General features: G+C 37.5%; 2 protein-coding genes across 9 annotated transcripts in view; one reads left to right on the top strand and one right to left on the bottom strand.

Moving 5' to 3' along the window:
• Nucleotides 1-11,782, bottom strand: part of LOC145714231 (uncharacterized) — a 524,195-nt gene extending 512,413 nt beyond the window's left edge. For 3 of the 4 annotated variants that reach the window (XM_081793478.1, XM_081793480.1, XM_081793479.1), the window contains exons 1-2: nt 11,253-11,782; nt 4,222-4,311 (exon numbers count right to left, since the gene is read on the bottom strand). In XM_081793478.1, coding sequence (XP_081649604.1) covers nt 11,273-11,782 — 510 coding nt within the window. In that variant the 3' untranslated portion in view covers nt 4,222-4,311; nt 11,253-11,272. Of the gene's footprint in view, nt 1-4,221; nt 4,312-10,935 lie in introns of all 4 variants that reach the window. The other variant, XM_081793481.1, reaches the window with a different exon arrangement.
• Nucleotides 11,650-26,275, top strand: part of CNKSR2 (connector enhancer of kinase suppressor of Ras 2) — a 297,465-nt gene continuing 282,839 nt past the window's right edge. For 2 of the 5 annotated variants that reach the window (XM_081793473.1, XM_081793472.1), the window contains exon 1: nt 11,650-12,164. In XM_081793473.1, coding sequence (XP_081649599.1) covers nt 12,101-12,164 — 64 coding nt within the window. In that variant the 5' untranslated portion in view covers nt 11,650-12,100. The remainder of the gene's footprint in view (nt 12,165-26,275) is intronic. The other 3 variants (XM_081793475.1, XM_081793474.1, XM_081793476.1) reach the window with 3 other exon arrangements.

Here is a 26,275-nt window from a genome sequence, read left to right as displayed (position 1 = left end):
TGTGTTCTTTCTTCTATCTGGATGTTCCTTCTTTTATCATTTCCTTTCTGTTTAGAGAACTTCCTTTAGTCCTTCTTTTAGGGTGGACTTGCTGACAAAATTTCTTGTCTTTCATTTGAAGATGTGTTGATCTATCCTTCATTCTTGAAGGATATTTTTGCTGAATACAGAATTCTGAATTTTGGGTTGATGGCTCTTTCAGGATGTGAAAAACGTAACATTTCTTTCTGGACTTTACAGTTTCCTCCTTTTTTTTGCCTTTTCTAAGAATTTTTTTATTGTGATAAAATAGACATAATGAAATTTACCATTTAACCATTTTTAAGTGTAAAATTCAGTGGCATTAAGTACCTTCACAATGTTGTATAACCATCACCACTACCCATTTCTAAAACATCCATTAAAAAATTGACCCCTCATACTACCCTCCCCCCAGCACCTAGTAACCACCATCCTACTTCCTGTCTCTATAAATTCGCCTATTTTAGGTACCTCAAACAGGTGGAATCATAATAGTAGTCCTTTTGTGTCTGACTTATTTCACTTAGCATAGTGTTTTCAAGGTTCATCCAAGTTACAGCATGTGTCAGAACTCCAATCCATTTTTCAAAATTTTCTTTTAATTTTTTTTAAATTTTTAAATGTTTATTTATATTTAAGAGACAGGGAGAGACAGAGCGCAAATAGCAGAGGGTCAGAGAGAGAAGGAGACAAAATCCTAAGTCGGCTCCAGACTCTGAGCTATCAGCACAGAGCCCAACGCGGGGCTCAAACTCATGAACAGCAAACAGCGTGATCATGACCTGAGCCAAAGTTGTATGCTTAACCGACTGAGTCACCCAGGAGCCCCTAAAATATTTTTTTTAATTTTTATTTTTTTAGAAAGAGAGAGAGAGAGAGAGCAGGAGAGAGGGGCAGAGGGAGAGAGGCAAAATCTTAAGCAGGCTCCGTGCTGAGCACGGAGCCTGATGCGGGGCTCAATCCTACAACCTGGGGATCAAGACCTGAGCCGAAATCAAGAGAGTCAGACACTTAACCAACTGAGCCACCCAAGCACCCCAGAACTCCAATCATTTTTAAGGTTGAATAACATTCCATTGTATGTATATGTCATATTTTGTTTATATATTCATCTGTTGAACATTTGGGTTGTTTCTACCTTTTAACTATTGTGACTAATTTTTCTATGAACATTGGTATACAAGTATCCGATTGAGTCTCTGCTTTAAATTCGTTTGGGTATATACCTAGAAGTAGAATTGCTAAATCATATGACAATTCTATTTTTAATATTTTGAGGAAATGCCAAACCATTTTCCACAGTGGCTGCACCATTTCATATTTGCATCAACAATGCATAAGAGTTTTAATTTCTCCACATCTTCACCAATTTTTTTTTTCGTAGTAGCTCACCTAATGAGTGTAAAGTGGTATCTTATTGTGGTTTTCATGTACATTTCCTTAATAATTAATGATGGTGAGAATTTGCTCACTTTTTTAGATGGGTTATTTTGTTGTTGTTGTTTTTAACTTGTAAGAGTTCTTTTTATATTCTGGATATTTCATTATTTTTTAAGATTTTATTTTTAAGATTTTATATTTTAAGATTTTATTTTTTAATCTCCACAACCAACATGGGGCTTGGACTCACAACTTCAAGATCAAGAGTTCTACCAACCGAGCCAGCTAGGCACCCTTGGATATTAATTCCTGATCAGATACGTGATTTGTAAACATTTTTCCCATTCTATAGGTTGTCTTCTCACTATTTTTATAATGTCCTTTAGTGCACAAAAGTTCTTAATTTATCTATTTTTTCTTTCATTGCCTGTGCTTTTGTTGTCATACTTAAAAATTCACTGCCAAATTCAATGTCCTGGTGATTGTCTCCAATGTTTTCTTCTAGGAGTTTTATAGTTTCAGCTCTTACACTTATATCTCTGATGTATTTTGTGTTAGTTTTTATATATGGTATAAGGTAAGTATCCATATTCATTTTCTTGCATGTGAATTTCTGGGGTTTTTGTTGTTGTTACTGTTGTTTTTTAATGTTTCTGTGGGGGAACAAGAACTTGGAGCTTCCAGGTAGCCATTTGGCTGACATCCTTCTGGATCCTATGGTTTCTGATAAGAAATAAGCTATTAAATCATGTTCCCCCTATGAGTAAGGTACTGTTTCTGTCTGGCTGATTTTTTTCTTTGTCTTTAGTTTTCAGGAATTTGACCATGGCATGTCTTGGTGTGGGTTTGTTTGGGTATCCCGTTTGGAGTTCATTCAGCCTCTTGAATTTATAGGTTTATGTCTTTAGTTATATTTGGAAAGTTTTTAGCCATTATTTCTTTGAGTCCTTTTTCAACCCTGCCCTCTTTCCCTTCTCCTACAGGACTTCAATGACATGAATTCTGGATCTATTATTTTTGTACCACAAGTCCCTGAGGCTCTATTCTTTTTTTAAAATCTATATCCTCTTTGTTGTTCAGATTTGGTAATTTTTTTTAATGTTTATTTTTAAGAGAGAAAGTACGGATGCACATGCACAAGCAGGGGAAGGACGGGGGGTCGGGGCAGAGGATCCCAGGAAGGTTCTGTGCTGACAGCACAGAGTCTGACGCGGAGCTTAAAGTCTTGAACTTGAGATCATGCCTTGAGCCGAAGTAAAACGCTTAACCAACTGAGCCACCCAGGTGCCCCTAGATTTGGTAATATCTATTATTTCAAAAAGAGAAGAAATAAAACCAGCAATGGAACTCAGACGCAAGGAATGACATGCTGGTGAGTTCTCTGGGTTTTTACATTTTTGCTCATATATTACAGAGCTGAATAACGCAGCACCCTGGAAACCTGGAAGGTGCAAACAAAAAAATCTCAGGAAGAGCCTGCTCTCTAGCTAAGTGACCAGGAAAGGGGCAGCCTAGCAAAGTAGAAAACATCAAAATAATAACCACTCTGCTCCAGCCAAATACAACAGAAAAGATCTGTGACCCTACCCCCACCTATGCCAGCAAAGGCAAAGTAGGGAGCCTACACTTCTACTTTGCTAGGATGTAGCATAGCACTCCAGTGCCCCTGTCATGGTGGTATCAGACAAGGCCAAGTGGGAACTGGAACACTCATCCTTGCCAGGCAGTAATGATCCCCCTTTTACTTCTTTCAAAGTCGTATGTTTGTTTTATACATAATGTCCAGGGTTTTTAGTTGTATTTAGTGGGAATAATAGGGAAAGGTACCTCTACTTGATCCTTCTGGAAAAAGAAGTCCCCCTCCTTAATTTACAAATATAAATCAGATCATTTTTCTGACCTGCTTACAAGTCTTAATGTCTTTTTACTGTACTACAAACTAGTTACCACACACTTACAAGATCCTGTTTTCTCCAACCCCATCCTATTTCTCTAGCCTCCTTTATGCCTTTGCTCATTCACTATGTTTCAGCCACAGTAATTTCCTTCTGTTCCTCAATCACCTCAAATTCTTTATTGCCACCTGGACTTCACACATGATTTTACTTCCCCTTGAATGAGCTATTTCTGATCTTTTCCTGCTTATATTATTACATCTTAAGACTGTGCCTAAGAAGTCACCTAGTCAGAAAAGTCTTCTCTGATCACCTTTAGGAGTTTCCTCTCTTCCTCATCTCAATAATTCTCTATCACTATACCTTGTACATATCATATCAGTACTTTTCATAATTTGCATTTGTCTACTTGTATATTGTATATTTCTCACTATGTTACAACTATGTTGTAACTCTTTAGGGTCATGAGCCATATCCATTATATTCACTAGTTTATCCACAAAGCTTAGCCTATTGTACAATGTACAAATTACATTGCCATCTTATAATCTAGAAAGATGCTTATTTATTCATTTGGTATGAATTCATATTTCCATATTATGGAATATACTCAAAATACTTTTGTATGTCTCTGTCATTTTGCTTGCTATATTATATCAAAAATATATACTGGTATGCTTTGGTTTATAGGATTTGAGGACAGCAACCATATTTTACTCATTTTTGTAATAATGCTTAGCACAAAATATATACAGAGTAGATGCTCTTGATGAAAAATCAATAAATGGTACCTTGCATTGTGCTACAAAATATTTCAAACAGTGCTGAAGAGAAACTAAGGAAAATATTTTCATTAATTAGATCACCAAAATCACTAAGTTTCCTTTCAAAATCAAGAAAATGTCAAAAGTAGTGACAAACTTACGTCTCTCTCTCCTTCAGGATACAGTTCCTGGTCAGTGAAAATAAGTCATTTGTTCCACTTGGTATGAGCATCCTTAATATGCCAATTTTCCTAGAAGTAAATAAGACCCATTTCAGGAAAACAAAGACAAAAATCCATGGAGAAAGAAAGCAATCTTCCTTTCCCACTCCCCACCTTTATGCCTCTGTAGTCTGTCAATTATTAGATAAGGATTAAACAATTTGTCTCCTACCTTAAGTACTTTTTGCATTTAAAAAATATGATCTATAGGGATGTACCATTTACCTTATAAACAGGACCTATGAACTTATCTAGCACCAATTTTGCCAGTTCACATTTTCCACTAGAAAATAAGACTGATAAATGTTCAGAGGAAAATGGACCTAACATCTTGAATATGAAGGAATTCCCTAAAATCTAGGTGTTTTATAAAAAATAATGTCAAACCTCAGAAGAAAGGGTTTAGATCACGGTTTTGTTTTTATCATGCAACAGTAATAGATTTTTTTAAATTAATTATGGGGTTAACTTAGGGAACCCAAATAATTAGGGAAAATGCAGTCTTTCCCAATTTGAAATCAAGTTGCTGCTGCTGCTGCTACTTTACTAGGCCAGAGCTGGACTGCCCTACTTTATTCAGACAGAGGTTCAGCAGAGCTCACTCTTTTGGGGAGTACTTATGGACTTCCTAGATCAGATCTGTGCCAAATGGTCAAGCAGTACCTGAGCAACAGAATGGTGGCAGCTGTTAGGCTGGCTTATCACACTTCCATAGATTCGCTGGGTAAGGTGAAAACAACCCCACATGGATTTAGAAAATGTATTATTTACACAGACAGCAACGCAAGATCAGCATGTCTCAACTCCAAATGTCCCTAGTCTCGGGATGATACCAAACCAGAGGGGCCAGAGGATACAAGTGATGCAGTGCTCTGTCATCAAGGAGCCAACTCTAGGCTACAGCTGAACAGTTCTTTAGTCTGAACTGTTTATACCTGAAGCTGATGCCTCACTGGAACCAGGGTGGCAAATGAGAAATGGACTTGGGATAGCTCTGCACAAAACTCTGTTGCCACGTTCCAAGGAAGATCACCGGGCATTTTGCCAAGACATGTGTCTTACTGAGGTTGAGTCTTGCCTACATGGCCTATGTAGAGATGTGCAAGATCGCCAGGATGCCATGGCAAACATGTTCTACAATCTGATGAGGAGAGGAATTCAAACCTCGCTTAGTTTAAAAGATGCTATCATTCTATAAGTGGCAAAAATATAATCAGATAAGAGTAGAGATCATCATTAGTGTCTGGAATTTCATCAGAAAAGAGAAATGCAAGTGGTGGTGGTAAATTGAAGGATCATTAGCATTCATCGTGGAGCCATCTGAATTAGATATACACATAGGTGGCTATGAGGAAGAAGAAAAATTGACTCAAGAAAAAGTTAATGCCCTATATACCAACCCTCCCCATTTTGACATCCATTTCTTTTGCAGATCTTAATAAGGCAATGAAGGATATCCAAAATGACAAAACCATCAGATTTTTCTCAGTTCTTACTGGAACAACATCATTTTTGCACTTCCCACAGCTTTCCATGCCTTTCTACCTGAAATTCTCTTCTCACTGGGCTATCATGACATTCAATTCTCTTGGTTCTTCTTATAATTCACTTATTTTCTTTTTCTTCTATGGGCTTCCTCCAGGGGCATCTCACACTCTTCCTGTCTCATTCATATATTTGTTTTAGTAGTGACTCTCAAATCTTTATATTCAGCCCAAACTGAGTTTCACATTCATATATATGAATGCAGAAAATGCCCACTGGAAATCCCTTCTTGGCTGTCCATAGGAATCTCATGTTTAGAATGTCCAATACAAAACTAATTTCTCAGATTACTTCTGCCTCCCAAATCTGCTCCTTCTATTTTAAGTGGAGAAGGAATAATTTATTCAGTCACCCAGTCTAGAATCCTGGGTATCATTCTTGATACTGCTCTTTTCCAAACCTCTCATTTCTAATCAATCACCAAGTTCTGAATATTTATTAAATCCATCCCTTTCTGTCCATACCCACTTCTACTATTCTATTGCTGACCCAAGACATCTATTCACTGGTCTATTGCCACATCCTCCACATTGACCTCCCCCCTCAGTATTGTCCCTCTCAACTCTATGCTCTCCATAGCTGGCAGTCAATATAAAACATAAGTATATAAATACGAGCACTTCATTGTTTAAAATTCTTAAATGGCTCTTTTTAGGTTATATTTTAGTTTGAGTTTCTTCCCCTGATCTGCTGGTGTCTACCTCTCCCAGTCCATCTACTGTCACCTCTTTTCAAATTTAGGCTTCCAGGTATCTCTACATAGTGCTCTGTAACTTTGCTCATACTGTCCTGCCTATAAGGTCTTTTCTGCATTATTGTTTGGCTGTTATCCTTTAAGACTTACAATAGTCATTATCTCCTCTATAAAGTCTTCCTCCAAGGAGTTACATACTCCTCAGCACATAGTACTGGGCACATCTATCATTGCACTTATCACATTATCCTATTGAATTAACTGTGAATGTTTCCGTTCCCCTACCAGTCTCTGAGTATATTGGGTTATCTTTGCATGCACAAAATCAAACTAATTTTTCTGATCAAAAGATACAACTTGGGCCAGCACACTGGTAGTGTTTAAACAATTTTTGTTGAATACTTTTATATGCTCTTAATTAATGGCTGCAAAGTACACTAGAAACTTCCCTGATGGGCTAGGGCTTCGTGTGTTTAAAAAAAAAAAAACACCTAGATTTCCTAATCTAGGTGGGCTTTGGGATTTTTATTAGACTATGATTAGTATATCAGGGAATACCTAGAAAGAATCCTTAAAAAACCCTATTGGGATAACCTGAACTCCAGCCATTTTCTCCTTACCTAGAGATGACTGCTGTGAATCTTGGTCTGCAAAGGACAAGGCTTGATTTAATAGTTTACCCTAGTGGCAGAGCAGCAAAGAAAGAATTTTACTAATTTAATTATAGTCTCTGGGTGCTTCTCCCTGATAATCTAAAGGGAGATTTGGCCCAGAGCATCAAGTTTATAGCTCCATTTACATTTCAAGGTCTCTTCCTACTCAATCTCTGACTATTGGAGGCAGGGGAGATTGTTATCTCCTCAGTTATATCAAAGGCTAGTTATTAGCTATTCATAGCTGTTAGTTGAATTGCACTGCAAGAAAATGAAAACATTGTTCCAAAAATTGTGCTAAGCCTTCTCTAAAGCAAGTTTCATATACTGTTCTTGAAAATAACTTGTATTTTGTTTTATCACTACCAGTCTTAGTAAAGTGCTTAGCTAATTTTTCTGATCAGGGTATACAACTTGTGCCAGCATAGAACACCTGCTTTTGAAATTATAGTAAAGGTCTGGGCAAAACTAAATGGAAAAAAAGGGCTCCTATCCTTTCCTGTATTTTAGGACATGGACTACCCTCATAGCTGCTCTGTGTTGTGACTTCTCACTCATCATTCAAAAATGAAAGATATAAGAGAAAAAAATTATGATAAAATATTACTTATTAAAAAAGAAGTCTAAAAATTAGACAGCTGTAGCAAAAACACAATGTAAACAAACGGGAAAAATCACCAGAAAAGTCTCTACAAGACATTTTCTCTAAATGTTAAATAACTAAAAACATTAAAATATGTCCTGCATGGCAAGTCTGAGGTCTAATGCAGAGCTAGCTTCTTAATAAAAGAAATAGGAAACGATTATTAAGGCCATTATAAGATAACCTAGGTTGGAATGTGTGGAGGTTAGAGATATTCAGCTTGCAGTTCCAGAAGAAGCATTCACATTATTTACTTCTGTCTACAGCCGCAAAGAGACAAAGGCTTGAAGGTCCTTCCAGTGGAAGACTTCCTCCCTATCTGACCCAAACCCTAAGAGTCACATCCATTAAGCACTTAGATTCCAGTCTGAGAACCTTTGTAAATTTCACATCTGAAGTACTTAGACTTATTATATATACTATAAAATCTTAACTGAAAATATTTTGGTCAAGAGATTTTAATTTTTTATTGACATCTAGAAGGAGAAGAATAAAAAGGCAAAACTAGAACAGCTGGATGAAAAGATTATTTTAAATGATTTGTTTTGATATGGTTGCAAACATCACACAAGTTTTATGTCTCCAATTAATTTAACTTAGTATATTTACCCTCTGCCTGCTTCCAAAAAGAATCCAAGTTTGTTTCCAAAGAATCAGTTTGGCTTTTATATCTACATTGTTGAAGTGTATGTGGTATCATATAATTTGGACCATTATGTTTTGATGTGTATTTTATGACAACATAGCTTTTCCCCTAATCTTTGGGATTATGTTGTGCATTAAGAGAAGGCAAAGTTAGGCTGCCAAAGTTTGTACATAATCACATTGTATTATACTTACAAACATGGGGCCAGGTATCAACATTTTAAATAATAGGCAAAAGAATATAAAACCTAGTTTATTTGAAAAGCTGTAGAAAGAAAAGTGAAGGAAAGATTTAGCTGAGTCATTCGGAGTTAGGAATAAAAGAGTGAAAGCAGTGATGACTTAATCCGTTTTCTTCTCCAAATTAAGGATATTTGAGTGAAAAGCCAGTTATGCTCTGAACTAATTCAATGAAATAATTAATGCCTATTATATTGTCAAAATCAAAGGCAATTCTTTTGATTTTTTGTATGTTTTGTAGAAGTCTTGAGGAGGAGAACTTAGAACATGTAAGGCCTTGGTGAACTCTGTAAGATAGTGTAACTCCATACCAACATTTTTGCTCATTCTTAGTTCTTAGAATTATTTTAGTTATTTCAGGTAATTAGACTAAATAAATTCCTTCCTGTAACATAAATAGGAGAATATGTACAACTTAATTCTGATGTAGGGTCTTCCTTAAAATCCTCTCTTCCTGGAATCTTCTTCGGCACCAATCTTTTCGTGAAATACGTATTTTTTAAATTTTACTGCATCCTGGTCTTTGGCATTTGTTTTGATTGATATTTCATTCATTATGCAAACAATATCTCACTCTAAACTTCTTTGCAATATATAGGCTGGTTGCTTGTTAAGCATACCCAATCAGAATATGCAGTTTGGAGTTTCAGTCAAATTTGGTCACTTCCTACATTCTCACAGTTGCTGGTCAGGAACACTTATGGTGACTGACAGACTCCTTTGTAGTTAACTTTCTGATGAGACATATTCAGTTAACATTCAATGGACCTTCTCCTTCCAAAGTACTGTTCCGTCTTATGATACTGACATAAATGTTCTTACTAGTTTTAAAAGCTCCTACTCTGGGGCTTCTGGGTGACTCAGTTAAGTGTCTGATTTCAGCTCAGGTCATGATATCACAGTCTGCTGTCAGCACAGAGCCTGCTTTGGATTCCTGTCTCCCTCTCTCTCTGCCCCTCACCTGTTTGTTTTCTCTCTCTCAAAAATAAATAAACATTTAAAAAAAATTTTTAAAGTTCATATTCTGGAATCACCTTAACTTGGTATTACAATCATGTACCATGACCTCAAACAAATTACTTACCCTCTTTAAGCCTTATTCATTAATTTTTTTCAACATGTATTGAACAATGTGTAATAAGCTCTGGGAATAGGAAGTGAATGTGATAGCCAAGATTTTCGCATCTGTAAAATGTGACTAATAACAGAGCTGTTTTGAGGATAAAATGTATGTAACATACTTAGCACACTGCTCAATAAAATGTTCATTGTTATTATTAGCAGTATTACTTTAATGAAATTACTTTTAACGTCTCCCTATGACTGTAACCTCTGATTCATGATGGATTTGCATCCATTCCACTTCTGAACATAAAGCTACTCCATAAATTACTGATGCTAAAAATGATCTTTTCTAGAAAATACTGATGCAATGTTGAAACTCAATTGGAACATAAGCACTCCAAAATATCTTGCACACCTGATTAGCTAAAAAAGAATTGTAAATCACAGCTATTATCTGGATTGTGAATGGAAGGTGCTATATCTCTGAACCTAGACTTGTCTAGATAATCTTCTAAATTTCTTCCCATATACTTTTAAGTTTGGATTATTAGAAAAATAAACAAGTGTACAGACAGGCCATCTTAAGTTTTACTTGGTTTATATCATTAGCCTGAAAACATCAAAATATTTTAACTACTGTGGTTTGAGTTCTTTTTGTGTATGTATGTGTGCAGGGATGGCAACTTTAGTTAGTTGAGAAAAGTGGCAGTTCTGCAGCTCATGCAATAGAACTAGAGAAAATGGGTTACTGCAGGAACTGGCAAAAACAAATGACATTATTGAAATGGTTACATAAATAAAATGAGTTTCTCTTTTACTCAATGGGGCTATTTAAGAATGACAAAGAGAAAACATCTATAATGGTGGTAGAGAGTGTGCATCTATACTTTCTAGGATTATTTGTCATTTACAGTGAAGTCTCATTAGACAAACTGTCTTTTACTAAGGGTTCATAGTAGCCTCCAAACATTTCTGAAGAACATGAGTTTCGAAGAATCATGTTTACAATTTGTTACTCATTTAAATACCAGTGTCACCCTTTGGTTCTTACATAAGATTATCTGAAAACAAAAGGACATCCTCTAAAATAGGTACTGAGCACTCTCGGCTTTGAAGGAGTTGGCCAAAAACCCAACACAGCGCCCTTCAAAAGGCACGTGGGGCCGAACCTGTCTCCGTATCACCACGACCAGCAGTTGCAGGTTCCAGGCTCCACGCCTGACTTCCCAGGCCCGGGGCACCACCAGGGGCGGTCCGACAGCACTGGCCATCCTGCCTCGTCATCGCTGCGTTTCTGGCTGGCGGAGCCGGTCACCGTCCGCAGCATTCCCCGCCTAGGTCTCCGCAGGCGTGCGCGAGGCTCGGGAATCACCTCGGAAGCCCACTCAGCAGTGGGGAGGGCGAGAGCGAGGAAAGCCCGGGCTGTCGTTGTAACCCCCGCGCTTTGGCGGTGTCCCCCACCCCTCGGCAGCGCGGCCACAGGTACCTCCTCAGCCGCCTCAGCCTTCAGCGTTCAACTGGTGGGCGGCCCGTCCCGCAGCCGCCACGTCCACTCAGAATCCCCTCCGAGCCGCCAGCACCTGACTGACTGACCCAGGGCTGGGACTCGCGCGGACACCGCTGCGCACGCGCTCCTAGCGCGCCTCTGTCCCGGGGCGGCTCGCGGGGCGGGAACACGAAGCTGCTAGCCGCCCGCACCTGCCTGACTGACAGACCCCGGGCTCGGGCCTCGTGCTGGAGCGCGCACGCGCACACGCCTCGCGCGCCTGCCGTCGGCCCCGGGGGCGGGACCGCGCGGCAGCGAGCAGGCGGGGGGCTCGTGGTGCGCGCGCCCCGCACCCGAGGGCTGCGGAGAGATATTTTGGGTGGCAGGAGGCCCCTCGTCATTTCCGCCGGGCAGCTTGTGGTGCTCGGGGCTTCACTCCCGCGCGCGAGGCGAGCGAGCAAGTTGGTTGCGGGCGTGCGGCGGCGGCGGCTCCTTTCCTCACCGTCTCGACCCTCGGCGGTGCAAGGCATGAACTGAAGCCCAGGAAGGACGGAGACCCGAGCGGAGTCGGGGAGCAATAGCAGCAGTCGTCTCTGCGGGGACCAAGCAGAGAGTCTGCACTGAGCCGCGACCCCGGCGCGTTTCTCTCCCCGTCGCCGTTCCCACCGCGCTGTCGGCCGTTTGTTAAGAGACATTGAAGCCGCGAGACCCAACACACAAAAGCCGTCTTCTCGCCACCCGCCCAGCGAGGCAACGGCCAGCAAAGGACCCCACCTGAGGGCGGCTCGGGCTGCCGAGTTCGTTTTGTGTCTGATCTCCGCGCCCCGCGCGGTAGCGACCCCGTGCTCATGGCTCTGATCATGGAACCCGTGAGCAAATGGTCTCCGAGTCAAGTAGTGGACTGGATGAAAGGTAATGCCCGCTGTGCGGAGGGCGAGGCGATTCTAGGGCCGGTGGTCCCGGAGCGCCAGAGGGATGGGGCGCAGATCAGGGCCGAGCACGCCATCGGGGCTTCCACTGGCTGATTTGTGGTGCGCCGAGGCGACGGCGGGGTCCTCCAGGGCAGGGGGGGGCTCGGGATCTCGATCTCCTATTGTCTTCAGTGGTGGCTCCCCAGCCACAGAGGGGCGCGGAGAGCGCCGGGGTTGCCGGCGCTACCCGATAGGAGGTTAGAAGGCGGGCCGCGGAATCCCGGTGCATCTCGCCCGCTTCCCGCTGCCCACGTCGCCCATAGGCTGGGAGGACGTGGCCACCCTTGTCTCTTCCCCTCAGGGAGGAGCCCCCAGGGACCAGCTCCTGTGTTCATTCCTTCCCGGGCCCCTTTGTTCCCGGGAAACCTAACGCCCCCTCAGCGGCTGCCCCTGCCAGGTGCCTTTTCCAGCGCCAACTCTTCCTACAACTTTTAAGCCCATATAATGGGGTCAGGACGCGGCTGCCTGGGTTTGGATCCCGGTAGCTTCCCCAGATTGAGCCGAGGATGCTGGGCGGATGCGCTACTTTGGGGGAGAGGAAAACGTGCTTTCCCCTGGGACAGCATCCGCGGTGGTGTCTGTTGGCTCCCTCCTGCGCAAACCCCTGCCCACCCCCGCAAACCCTAGCGTCCTTTGCAGCCGCCTCTTCTTCTGACCCGTTGAGGCTTTGGACCTCATGGCTTTTTTATTGGGGCCTCGACGCCAGGTGTAAAGTGATACGCATTCAAGTGCCCCCCCATTTCTTCCATCTTGAAGGCTCACCCCTTTTTTTCCCTGGCAATTTCTAATAACCGGTTGTAGACACTCGCCCTCCTAGTCGCAAACGTGGGCTTTTTCTTTAGTCCCTGGGCTTTCCTGCCTCACTATCTCCCTCTGTTGTCGGAGTTAAGGGGCTTGTAGAGGATTGCCCCCTCCCCATGAGCACTTCCTCCCCTCATCACCCAGATTCCTAAATTTTGGGGAATTCTGACGGGGATGGATGGGTTGAAATAAAAGACTCTTGACCACACTTGGGAGATGTTAGAGCTTTGCTCGTGGTTATTCCTAGGCGCAAACTCTAGTCAAGGACCAAGGGATTACTATTTGTAAAAATGCACGTTGCAAAGATGAGGGAGCCCCTTCTGAGGGCTTGCTTAGCCGACTGACTTTCTAAGCTCCGGGTACTTTAGAACGAAAGGTAGGGTCATTGGAAGTGATTAAGAACGACAGAGAGAAAGTCAATTTTTTTCCCCCTTTTACGAACCTTTTCAGCCTCTTGCTTATTCTTACGGATTTTCCTTTTTACATTTGTTTTCTTTTTATTCCCTTGCTTGCCCCTTTATTCCTCATTTAGTTTTTTCTTTTCTAATATGTGAAAGTGCTTCGTAACTGCAAAGCACAGTACACTTGAGAGTCTATTGAATTAAGTGGAATTAATTATCGACTGCCCCCCTGTGTGCGGTGCATTGTGCTAGGGTGCCATGGGTGCCGTGACTAAGACAAAGTCCTGCAGTGGCTCATCTTTTCTGTTTCTTCTTTTCATATTTGCTATTGAAATTCTGCTTTCCTAGATTTCCACCAACCCCCACCCCCTTTGGATTGTCAGAGACAAACATCTGCCTTCTCTGTTTTTCAGTCATGGGATAAACAGCCAGGCTAGGCGCAAGAAGCAAGAATGCTTAATTAAAACCTTTTTTTCAATTTGCCTAAAAGGTTACTTTAGTTGGAGTCTATACTGAAATACTCAACAAAAAGCTATCTTGGCTCCATGGGAGTCTGATTACCTTCAGAGACTACCTCTCACAAATTCCCATGATGCTTGTAGTGAGTGATGCATACTCCATCTTCTTTGCCTCCACTCTCCCAGTATAATCTTGCAGTTCTTCTTTATCTACAGTTTAGGTCCACTGAAACAAGTAGAACATGTGATATACATATTCTGACACGCGTTTAGTTTTCCAGAACACTACTCCTTTAAAGATCTCTCCAGCCCTTTAAAAATGTCTCCAGTCTAAAATGAGCATCTTTGAAGTTGGGCTAACATTGTTAGCTGTGATTTTAAATGATTGTCATATGTAAGTTGAATAACTTGTTTTCATACCTGTTGGTGATGCATTTTAGAGCTATTTGAAAAGATCAAGCAAGTAGCCAAGATATAATTTGTGTATTTTTGAACACATTAGACTGGAAGAAAAAACCAGTGTCATTATCTGTATATTTCAAGTCCCAAACTGCTTACTGCTGAAATTTCTATAATATTCATATAAATTTGATGTAAGATATTATCATAAAATAAGATTTTGAAGAATAGTTGGATGAAATGAACATTTCCTCAAGTTGTAATTACACTGTTACCTTAATTTTTTCTCCCTACCCTTTTCCTCAAATAAGCTTTATAAAACACATTAAAAATATTTTCCCCCTTTTCTCAGGTGCAGTAATGTTTAAAACTCAACTAATTTAGGCTGTAGCTTTGGAATGACTAAACTTCATTTGGTGTTGTATAAGATATTGTGTTACAAAAACAGTAACAAAGAATGAATAGGACTTTTAAACAACTGCAACATTGTAGGAGTTCTTCAAAGCATGTTCCTAATGTGACAGTTTCATCATCCTTAACATTTAAAATATATGGCATATGCTCTCAGCTAGTCACAATCATAAATAGTTTTTTTTTTTTTTTTTTTAGTAAGGTACATGGTTTATGCTCTTTCTAGGGTATTTTTCTCTTTACTAAACAGAAAAGGAGCCATTGAGCATATAAAAATAGCATAGCCATATATTCATGCTTCTAGACAATTTATACAAATGGTATAGAAACTCAGCAGAGAGGGAAATGAAGGGGAAAAATGGGCTAATGAGATTATTAAGCTTTGGTAGCATATTTTCAAGATTATTCATGAAGGACCATTTCTACATTGCAATTCATTTTGATATTTTTTATTAAAATATATTTGAGGGAGACAAATATTAAATTTATATATTATGATTAAAGATATAAGGAAACACTTGCATTATTTTTTGCTCACCCCCAACTCCACTATTTGTAAAATCCAATACTCACTGAATTTTCTCCTGATAATAAAAATTTGATGTGGCACACTGTCAATGTTAGTTACTGTAAATATATGAACTCCTCATAAGTCAGTAAAATAAGCAGTTATATTCCAGAAATCTTGATAGTACTTCAGGGAATTTGGAAATAAATAGCCTCAAAATTAATTTTGAAAATTAATTTTAGGGGTGCCTAGGTGGCTCAGGCGGTTAAGCATCCGACTTCAGCTTGGGTCATGATCTCACAGTCCGTGAGTTTGAGCCCTGCGTCAGGCTCTGTGCTGACAGCTCAGAGCCTGTAGCCAGCTTTGGATTCTGTGTCTCTCTCTCTGCCCCTCCCCTACTCATGCTCTATCTCTCTCTGTCTCTCAAAAATGAATAAATGTTAAAAAAAATTTTTTAATTCATTTTATAAAAGTATTTTTTGAGAAAATCAAATGTTCATCATTTAGCATTTGAAACAGCCCTTTTTTGTCAATAGGAAATTGCATTCGATCCTCTTATAGTTTTGACAAAATTGTGAAATGTAAGCTTTTTTAGAGTAAAGGCAAAACGTTTATTGGAAGAAGGTATAGGTTAAAAAGTAGGCCAATAATGGTTTCTAATTTTTGCTCAGTGTTTTACTCTAAAATACATCATATCTCAGTTCTTATCTGTTCACTTGCAGGACCTGTAGAAATACTTCATAATCTGTAGTTGTTTGATTTACTTTTTTGCCAACTGAAATATAGAAAAAATGTCTGAACACTTCAGGCCCCTATTATTAATTTCATTATTAATTTTCCTTGTCTATGTCACACCCAATAATTCAATTTTCTTCTTCTCACACTTTTTCCAACTTTGAAACTCCTTCAGAATATCCATATGACTAAGATATTTTCTGTGACCAGCTCCCTTCATGGCATTTTTTTTCCAGTGCTCTTTAATCCCTTTTCTGATCAAACAAAATGCATTATTGTTTTTAGAGTCAATCAACAGGCCCTGCTTTGCTGATCTCCTCTTATGGTCTCTGTGACTTAACTCTTTCTACTCTTGTAATATGATTCCTAAAATTTTAAATTTTAAGATAGCTTTTTGCAAACCATCCCACAGTTAACTGCTCTGCTCTTTCCTGTTTACTATAAACCATTTTCTTTAAAAACCATTCCCTAACTTCTACTTTCTGTCCTGATGACTCAGCCATCTTGAGGATAGAAAATGAAACACATTATTTTAGGTATAACAAACAAAGATAAAACCAACACTTTGCATACAACCCTACAAAAGAGGAAAATGCAGTGATGAAGTAAGGCCTATTTATTATTATTAAAGTTAAATGCTACAAGGAGAATGTATCTGATAAAGAAATTTTGACAGGCACAATGCTCTCGAGTAGTTCCCCCACCATAGGACCTAGAGCTGAGGTTGAAATTTATTTTAATTAGATAAAGAAAAATGTCAAATTTTTGAGTTAAACTGTATTGAGAGAGAGGAAAAAAATTTCTGGCAGGAACTTGAGAAGTTCATACTGTGCATACAGTGCATATGTAAGAAGAAAATATGTTAAATGATCAAACTGGTTGTATCACTTTTGAAAAATTAGGTTTTTTTTTTCTCAATTGCAGGATGACTACATAGTCAACAACAATCACCTGCTTTGGATTTGACATTTTTTGAAACTGAATACTTGTCATTTCACACAAAGAAGAAACTTACCTTTTCTGTACATAGAGTTTAGTTCACAGGGAACATCATTTTATTTATACTATCTTTAACATTTGTTCTTTAAGGTAACATTCATGATTTAGTGCAGATTAGGAAAAAAAAGAGTATATTTATGTAGGTATATTCTGCTGCTTAGAGATTATTTACTCAGTACGTCTGCATGGAAGGGGCTTTAATGGATTGTTTTAAATAAATTATTCTCTGCTTTGGTGAAATTAGTCTCTTGTAAGGGAAGGCAGTGACATTGACAAGCCTAAGCCAAGACAGAGACCGGTGCCAACTAGAACATTTGCTAAATTTAAAAAACATTTGCATTATGTATACAAGCACCAATGGAAAGACAAGATGATGCTTTTAGTAAGTCGGAGGAATCCATGGGGAAGGTGGGGTTTTAACAACCTTTTACACAATTTATTTAACTAATTTATATTCTTAGATGGATTTAGTCCATATGCAGAGGCACAGCAGGAGACTCTAGAGTTGAAATGAGGTTATTAACCAGAAGGGTTATGTCTAAGTTTGTCTGCTTGAAGGAGAGAGGTGGGCAGTAGAGGGAAAGTGAGGGTGGAGCCATGAGTAGGTGGCACAAAAGTACAAGAACAAATCTGCATTTTACAAAGACAATAAAACTCTCATCATGTCCTGAGTTTAAATAAATACCACATTATAAAACTTTGGCTGCCAAAAATAAGCCCACAAAGAGTGTGTATTGAATTAGTACAGCTGTTTCAAATCTGTTTCTTAGGAATAATTTGGAAATAATGTTTGAGTTATTTTGAAAATTAATTACATCATTAACATGTTGTTGGATATTTAGAATTTTACTCATCCAAATTCTGATATGAAAAATGAATATAGACTTAAATATTGCTGTTGTTCTTAAAGCAATGATAAATTTTCATTTTCATGTATAACAGAGTGATCTCAGATTAGGACTTAAATTTGTTCTTAATAACTTTTAGATTTCTATGTGACTTCACTACAGCACCTCAAAACATAAGGTTTATTGTGAAAGATGAAGGATTAGCTTTTATGAAGAGTGCTAGAAGAATAGATCATCTGTAGTAATTTAAGAAAGGGAAGTGAGAGTAAGTAATTTGAAAAAAAAATACAGTCTAAAGATTTTTATTTTTTTTATTTTTGTAAATGTTACCCCCTTTTAAAATATTTTATTTACTTTTGAGAGAGAGAGGGAGGGAGAGAGAGACACACAAGTCGGCGAAGGGCCGAGACAGAGAGAGAGAGAGAGAGAGAGGGATGGAGAGAGAGGGAGGGAGACAGAGGATCTAAGGCAAGCTCTGTGCTGACAGCAAAGAGCCCAACGTGGGGTTCAAATTCACGAACTGTGAGATCATGATGTGAGCTGAAGTCGGACGCTCAACAGACTGAGCCACCCAGGCACCCCAAAAGCTTTTTATTTTTTAAGACTTTGCCATAGTTTAGTGTCCGCTAAAGAGAAGCAAATAGTCTTCACTACAGGATCTTTGTGTTGAAGAACACTCATTGAGTGAATTCAGTTTTCATGCATATCATAGCTTTCTGTTCCCCAAAATGGAACATTTCTGTTGTTGTGGGAACTAAATGATCAAAAGAAGACAAAGAGTTGATTTTTGCTAAGTATTTTAAAACATTGTTTTTGTATTAAAACAAACATAGATATTATATTCATGGTGTAGGGGGTGCCTGGGTAGCTCAATTGGTTGAGCATCTGACTTCTGCTCAGGTCATGATCTAACGGTTGATGAGGTCGAGCCCCGTGTTGGGCTCTGTGCTGACAGCTCAGAGCCTGGAGCCTGCTTCAGATTCTGTCTCCCTCTTTCTCTGCCTTTCCCCCACTTATGCTCTGTCTCTCTCTGTCTCAAAAATAAATAAACATTAAAAAATTTTTAAAAAATATATTCATGGTGTAGAAAGCAAAGTTGGCATGATTTTAAAGATGAGACCAGAGGCTTTACAGGAATTTAAGCTTGCAGCAAGCTGTTTCAAACCACATTTCCCAGACCTTCCAGGGTTATGAGTATACTTCATTCAGCAATTATGGATACATCAGTGGAAAAGTTTGAGAAGTGCTGGTTTGGGTTTAAGAAAGGTAAAATTAATGTCCTTACTCTTTTTCTTCTATTGCAAGGTACCAAACTCAGTCAAGGTCATGATAATTATAGCATCTTACTTTTTTGTTTGTTTATTTGTGTGTGTGTGTGTGTGTGTGTGTGTGTGTGTGTGTGTGTGTGTGTGTGTGTGTTTGATCCATAAACCTGTAGTCAGAATAAACTTCTTGGGAATGTTTTCATCTTATCCAATCCTCTCACTTCTCACCCCATCAGCTTAAAAATTTTAATGGCTTCTCGCTGTTTTTAGGATAAAGATCAGAGTCCTTAATATGGCATGTAAGACCATTGAAGGTTGGCTATTGCCTTTGAAGTAAGCCTTATTCCTGGTACTAGTTATACTGGCTTTCAATTTTGTTTGCCTACCACTGAGACTTTGCACTTAATACAGTTTCTCTTGCCTCTTTTCTTCATCCATTTAAATCCTACTCATCCATCAGATACATCTCAAGCCTCCCCTACTACACCACAGAAAAGCTTTCTCCATTGCCACAGTCACATCAAATCCTCAATTGTGTGCTCTCCTGGTACCATTTGTATCTTTGTCCCATATGCCAGTTTTATTTTTACATTAATTTCTATGGTTATTTGTTGAGGGCAGGGACATCATCTTATTTGCATAACAATTCATAAGAAAGTATCTGGTGAAAAGCAGGCACTCAGGAAATGTTTGTTGAGTGGAGAAATACATACGTATTCACAAATTACTGGTCTGTCAGCAAATCTGCTCTCCTAAATGACAATGCATGTAAAGTCCCTTATAATAAGTACTCTAATGAGTACTTCAGTGCCAAGTTGTATACTGTGTTCCAGAATAGAGTGGAAGGGTTGCTTTAATTCATAGTTGTATCACTCTAGCCAATTCATAGTTTAGATTCATTATGGCCTAAATCATAGTTTAGATTCATTTTGTTAAGAAATGTTAATAATTTCAATGAATCTACGACACTTCTGTTTTTAAGCTGTAAATATTATTTGCTGATGTCACTTAATTGGCCAACACAATAGGCAAACATTGCTTAAAAAATTAAAACATACCCCTTAAGAATTTAAATTTATTTTTTATGCAGATTTTCTAACTGTTTCTTCATTTTGGTGTTTTTAAAAGAACTCTATGCATTTCGGAATGCATGGTAGAGTGAAATTGATAAATGCTTTAAGTTTCTCTTATGAGAAGAAAAAATTCATGTAACAAATTAAAATGTATTTTTCTCTTGTGAGAAGAAAATGTCTTTTATTTGTTAATTTGGAGGATAAAAATGGAAAAAATTGCTTTTAATTTAATAAGAACCGTTATGTTTATTATATTTAATGTTGAATTTATATTATTTATTAATAGGAATAAAACTCAGATATTTAAAAATGCATCTTAAATCAGAATTTTTTATATAATTTTCCTTCCCTCCTGATTTTGGTAGATGAATTTTAACTTTTTAAAGTAAATACAAATTTTGGCTAATTTTTGAAGGTCACTTGTTAAGAACCTATGTAGAGTTATCGTGAAGCGTAACTTTTTGAATATATGTGCCTCATTTGGATTTTTTTGTTAATTACATCTTACTGGATAATCAAATAGAAAGTAATAGGAGATTCTTCTAATAAAGCAAGCCCTTACCTACAAATTTACAATGGTTACTGTATAAATCAGAGTAAATGAAAAAATTCTTAAACTTTTTTAAATGTTTATTTTTGAGAAACAGAAAGAGAGAAAAGGAGAGAGCATGAGTGGGGGAGGGACAGAGAGACAGGGAGACAGAGGATCCTAAGTGGGTTCTGTGATGACAGCAGAAAGCCCAATGTGGGACTGGAACTCACTAATCATGAGATCATGACCTGAGCCAAAGTTGGACGCTTAACCAACTGAGCCACCCAGCCACTCCAGAATAAGTGAAAATTTTAAGACTTTAACATAGCTTTTTGTATATCTGTTAACTCTTAAGAAACACCACCTTCAGACTTAACCTTTCTAGTTAGCAGTATAAAACAATGTTTTGCAATTGTGCCCTGATTTAAATTGCAAGTAATGTACAATACACTAAATACAAATAAATTGCAAATACAAATTACAATATGATAGAATTTTTTAAACTTTAAAGATGTATTTAATTTCTGATTGGTTTTAATTTACATTACAGTCATTAATTTTTTTATTTAAAAAAATTTTTTTAACCTTTATTATTTTTGAGAGACAGAGAAAGACAAAGTGTGAGTGGGGGAGGGGCCAAGAGAGAAGGAGACACAGAATCCGAAGCAGGTTCCAGGCTCTGAGATCATGACCTGAGACAAAGTCGGACACTCAGTCGACTGAGCCACTCAGGCACCCCCAGTAATTAATTTCTAATAAAAGTTTTCATTAATCTTACTCTTGCAATTTCAGGAAAGAAAGGGTAGTGGGTATTTGCATAAATTTATTGAATTTTAAAATTTACTGAGTACGATAACTGCTATTTTAGTTTTCTGTGTTCATCTACTGAATACTTTGTCACAACATAAAATTGTTTTAAAAACTATTAAATAAGCCAAATTCAAAATGGCATTAAGGTATTATAGTTTGCCAAGATGAAAAGATTGTTATATCCACTACTTTTTATCCAGCGGAAACAAAAATACTTCTTTGAAAAGATATATGTGCCCCAATGTTTTTTGCAGCATTATTTACAATAGCTAAGGTATGGAAACAACCTAAGTGTCCATCAATAGGTGAATGGATAAAGAAGAAGTGATACACACACACACACACACACAAACACACAGATGAATATTACTCAGCCTTAAAAAAGAATGAGATCTTGTCATTTATGATAACATGAATGGACCCAGAGGATATTATGCTAAGTAGAATAAATCAGAGAAAGACAAATATTATATGAATTCACTTATATATGGAATCTAGAAAACAAAAGAACTGACAAAAAACACAAACAGACTCATAAATACAGAGAACAAACTGGTAATTGTTGGAGGGAAGAGTTGGGGGATGAGTAAAACAGGTGAAGGGGATTAAGAGGTACAAACTTTCAGTTATAAAATAAGTAAGTCATGGAGATGAAAAGTACAGCATAAAGAATAAAGTCAATAATACTGTAATAACATTGTATGGTGACACACAATGACTATACTTATAGTGGTGAACATTACATAATATACAGAATTGTTGTATAACTATGTTGTACACCTGAAATTAATATAACATGTCAATTATACTTCAATAATAAAAACTTTTAAAACACATAAAAGCATTACATAACTAATATCAAGTATAACACAATCTCTTTTATATTTACTTGACATTAATGTTCTTGGAAATTAGTTTCATTAGGTGGGTTACAAAGTCTTCTGATAAGGTGATAGATAAGAAGAAACCACATTGTTAGTTGTTTTTAAAGTGTTGCCCAATACCCTTTTTTTGTTTGTTTGGATTTTTTATTTTATGTCAGCTACATCTGCTATTTTTAAAATGGGCTTGCAACATGTTTTCTCAAATAATATCTACAACAAATCAGTTGAAGACTGGCTTTGATCCTGGATTTTACTTTTTTCAACTTGTTTACCAAAAATTATGAAAATCTATTTTCTAGCAAGTCATTAGATTTATAATGTGATTTGTTTTTTAAGTTAAAGAGAGAATCTTTTAGTGTTTATTTATTTTTGAGAGAGAGAGAGAGAGAGAATCTGAAGCAGTCTCCAGCTGACAGCTCAGAGCCCGACACAGAACTCGAAACCATGAACTGTGAGATCATGATCTGTGCCAAAGCTGAATGCTTAACTGACAGAACCACCCAGGTGCTCCTATAATGTGATTTATTAATAAAAACCTTTAAAATACTGATCTTAAATAATTACACTGAATGATTAATTTCAACATTAGCTGAATTCTTATTATAATTTTAGTATATACTATATATACTATAAATTTAGTATGTTATATATATATACATATATATATGAGTTTATTTCATGTACTTTTTTTTTGCTTTCAACCATATACATTGTTTTCAAAATGTTTGATAGTCCTGGGATGTTGTGATTTTTTTTCCCTTGGCTGAACAGAAAATTCATATTTTAATTTCATGTAATTCATTTATATATTAACTCTCAAAGCAAACCACTGAGCTGTTAAAAACATATAAAAGAGAAAGTGTTCTAGAGTTTTTGTTAATGGTGCTCAAAACAGACATGTAGTTCAGTTGCTGGTTTTCCTTCCCACTTGCCAGAACCTACGTGGATGCTGAGTTCAATGTGGTAAATATCCATTGTGCATGACAGGGCTTAGCTGCTCCTTCCCAGTTTCCCTCCATAGTAGCCTCCATGGTGAGTCTTGTGGCAGTCTCTGTTGACATCACTGTTGTATTAAATCAGTGGCAGAGGTTTTCTTATCTAAAAGACTGTTCTTTTCCTTCCAGCTGTCAGATCCAGGGTTTTCAGTTTGATGTTGAATTGTCACACACACAGAAGCTTGATCTATTAAATATTTAGGAGTAGATAATTTTTCTTTCTACTTTGTCTCTAGACATAATGCTGTAAGTATATTTATGGTAAAAATATGTTAATTCAGATCTCATCTATTTGGGATTTGTGATAATTGTAGTAGGTTCTTATTGAAATTTAGTCTTAATATGTGAAGGAAGGGTTTGCTGATCAATCCAATAATGCAAACAAGATTAGAAAAAATTTGTTTGACGCTGGGGGATACAGTGTTTTCAAGTACTGTACTTTGCCAGGAGCCATTTCCATACTGGAAATCTGCTAACTAGAAGTGAGTTGTATTTTTAATTAGAATTTCTGCATATTTGGAGTCATGATTTTTAATTTTTTCAGAATATTTTTGTAAACATTCTGTGATACAGCTTGTTTCTTCCTCTCATTCTCCAAAGTTAGGAAGATTTCATGTCTATTTTTAGTAGTAGTCCTTAAAACAAAGAACCATTATTGACACCTTTTTACAGGTAAGGTACAGAGAAGTTAAGGAGCTCAACAGGGATTGTACAACCATTCAGTGATGGAATGAGGTTGGACATCAATTTTTTTCCCCTGTTGGATTGGATTTACACTTTAATAGCTCAAGGACACAATTCAGGTTTGTACATGATTATCTTCAGACTTGACTTTTATTTTTTTTAAGTTTTTGTTTAAATTCCAGTTCATTGGGGTGCCTGGGTAGCTTAGTTGGGTAAGCATCTGACTCTTGATTTCAGTTCAGGTCATGATCTTGTGCTTCATGAGACTGAGCCCCACATGGGGCTCTGCACTGACAACATGAAGCCTCCTTGGGTTCTCTCTCTCTCTCTCTCTGTCCCTCCCCTGCTCTCATGCTCTCTAAAATAAATAAATAAATAAATAAATACATGCATATATACATACATAAATACATAAATAATAAATAAATAAAATTCCAGTTAAAATGCAGTATAATATTAGTTTCAGGTGTACAATATAGTGATTGAACACTTCCATACCAGACTTGATTTCTAAAAAATTTCCTAAATTTTCCACCCTGTAAAAATTGGTACCATATAGTATACAGTAAAGAGCACTTTGGAATCAGATGCCTGGGTTAGATATATCCAGACTCTATTACTTCCTGGCTGTGTGATTTTTGAGGGAGAATTTAATTGCCAGATTCTCTCATTTTTGTAAAATAGGGGTGATAATATTACCTACCTTGTAAGGTTTGTGGTATACTTAAAATAATGCCTGGTACATAGTAAGTTCATGATAAATGTCAGCTTTTTTTTTTTTTTTTCATTCTGTTGGTAGTCTTCAGAGGCACAACTAATAATAGATAGTATTTATTCAGTACTTACTACATACCATTTACTGTGCTAGATGCTTTCTCTGCATTATTTTATCCCTATTCTAGCCCTGAAAGGTTGGAATTATCCCCGTTTTACAAATGAAGACACTTTAGCTTAGAAACATTGAATGACTTGTTCTATATACTCAATTACTTAGTGTGCACGTGTTCAATAAATATTTTAAAGAATGAATAAATAATAAGTGGAAGAAACAGAATTTGAATTTGAATAGGTTTCTAACTGGTTCCAAAACATATGTTTCCACCTTGGCTTTCTACCAGAGATAGATGTGAAATGAGAGGACTCCTGGGAATACTTTCAAAGATGTGCATGTCCTCTCCATCAGACCTACCTTCTATTGTGTGTGGTAAGATAGACTATGGTTCTTGGGTCCTTTTGGCCTCTAGAGGTAGGTGGGTGTGTGTTGAGGTATTTCTGCTTCAAGTAGGACTTTAGCCAGTGACAAAGATAACACATATAATTGTAGTCTTGGTGACATTTTCCTGATTTGACATAAACCTCAGGAGTTTGATTCTCACCTCTGCTTAGTCTAGACCTAGGCAAAAGATCTACTTAAGACCACTGCTACTACCCACCCAGTGCTAGATGCTTTGTTCTATATTGCACTGTTAGATTATAATATGTAAAGTAATTAAAATTTAAATAAAAAATTAAAGTATTGTTAATAAAAATACATGGTGCCTTATAATAGACGTTCATAACAGCTTTACATTATACCAGAAGTAATGGCTTCTGTTATATTCTTTTGTTCAGCTTTACTTAGCAGTGGTTAGCAATTGCTATCTGCATTTCATTAGTGTGTCTTTGAACAGAAGACTTTAATCACTGCATTCCTATAGCTTTGAAACCCTTACCTGCCTATCAGATAGTAGGTTTTCCCCCCAAATTGTTTTGTTTTGTTTGGAAACTCTTTATCATCAACGAAATTGTGATATGATATGCTAGCATAGTTAATCGCAAATTAATCGTAATTGGTCAAAAGCTACTGTGAAATCAATGTAAAATATGGAGTGGTCAAGTTGAGGTAGAGATGTTTGATCAGTTGAGTACTTATAAAATGGTGGTGAAAGGTAAAATTCCATATACATTATATTTTAAAATGATACAAAGGGAAACAAAACAGATCAACATATGGGAAGGAAAAACCAAAGAGGGAAGCAAACCATGAGACTCTTAACCATAGAGAACAAATTGAGGGTTGATGGAGGGGAGATGGGTGGGGGATGGGCTAAACAGGTGATGGGCATTAAGGAGAGCACTTAATAACTGGGTGTTATATGTAAGTGATGAATCACTAAATTCTATTCCTGAAACCAATATTGCACTATATGTTAAGTAGAATTGAAATAAAATTTTGGAAAAATAAAATAAAATGATACACATCGCATGTG

This window comes from Panthera onca, chromosome X (assembly GCF_046562875.1).
Source record: "Panthera onca isolate mPanOnc1 chromosome X, mPanOnc1 haplotype 2, whole genome shotgun sequence".
NCBI classification, from domain to species: domain Eukaryota; kingdom Metazoa; phylum Chordata; class Mammalia; order Carnivora; family Felidae; genus Panthera; species Panthera onca.
The sequence above is the reverse complement of the archived record's forward strand: the minus strand, read 5'-3'. Positions and strand labels throughout refer to the sequence as shown.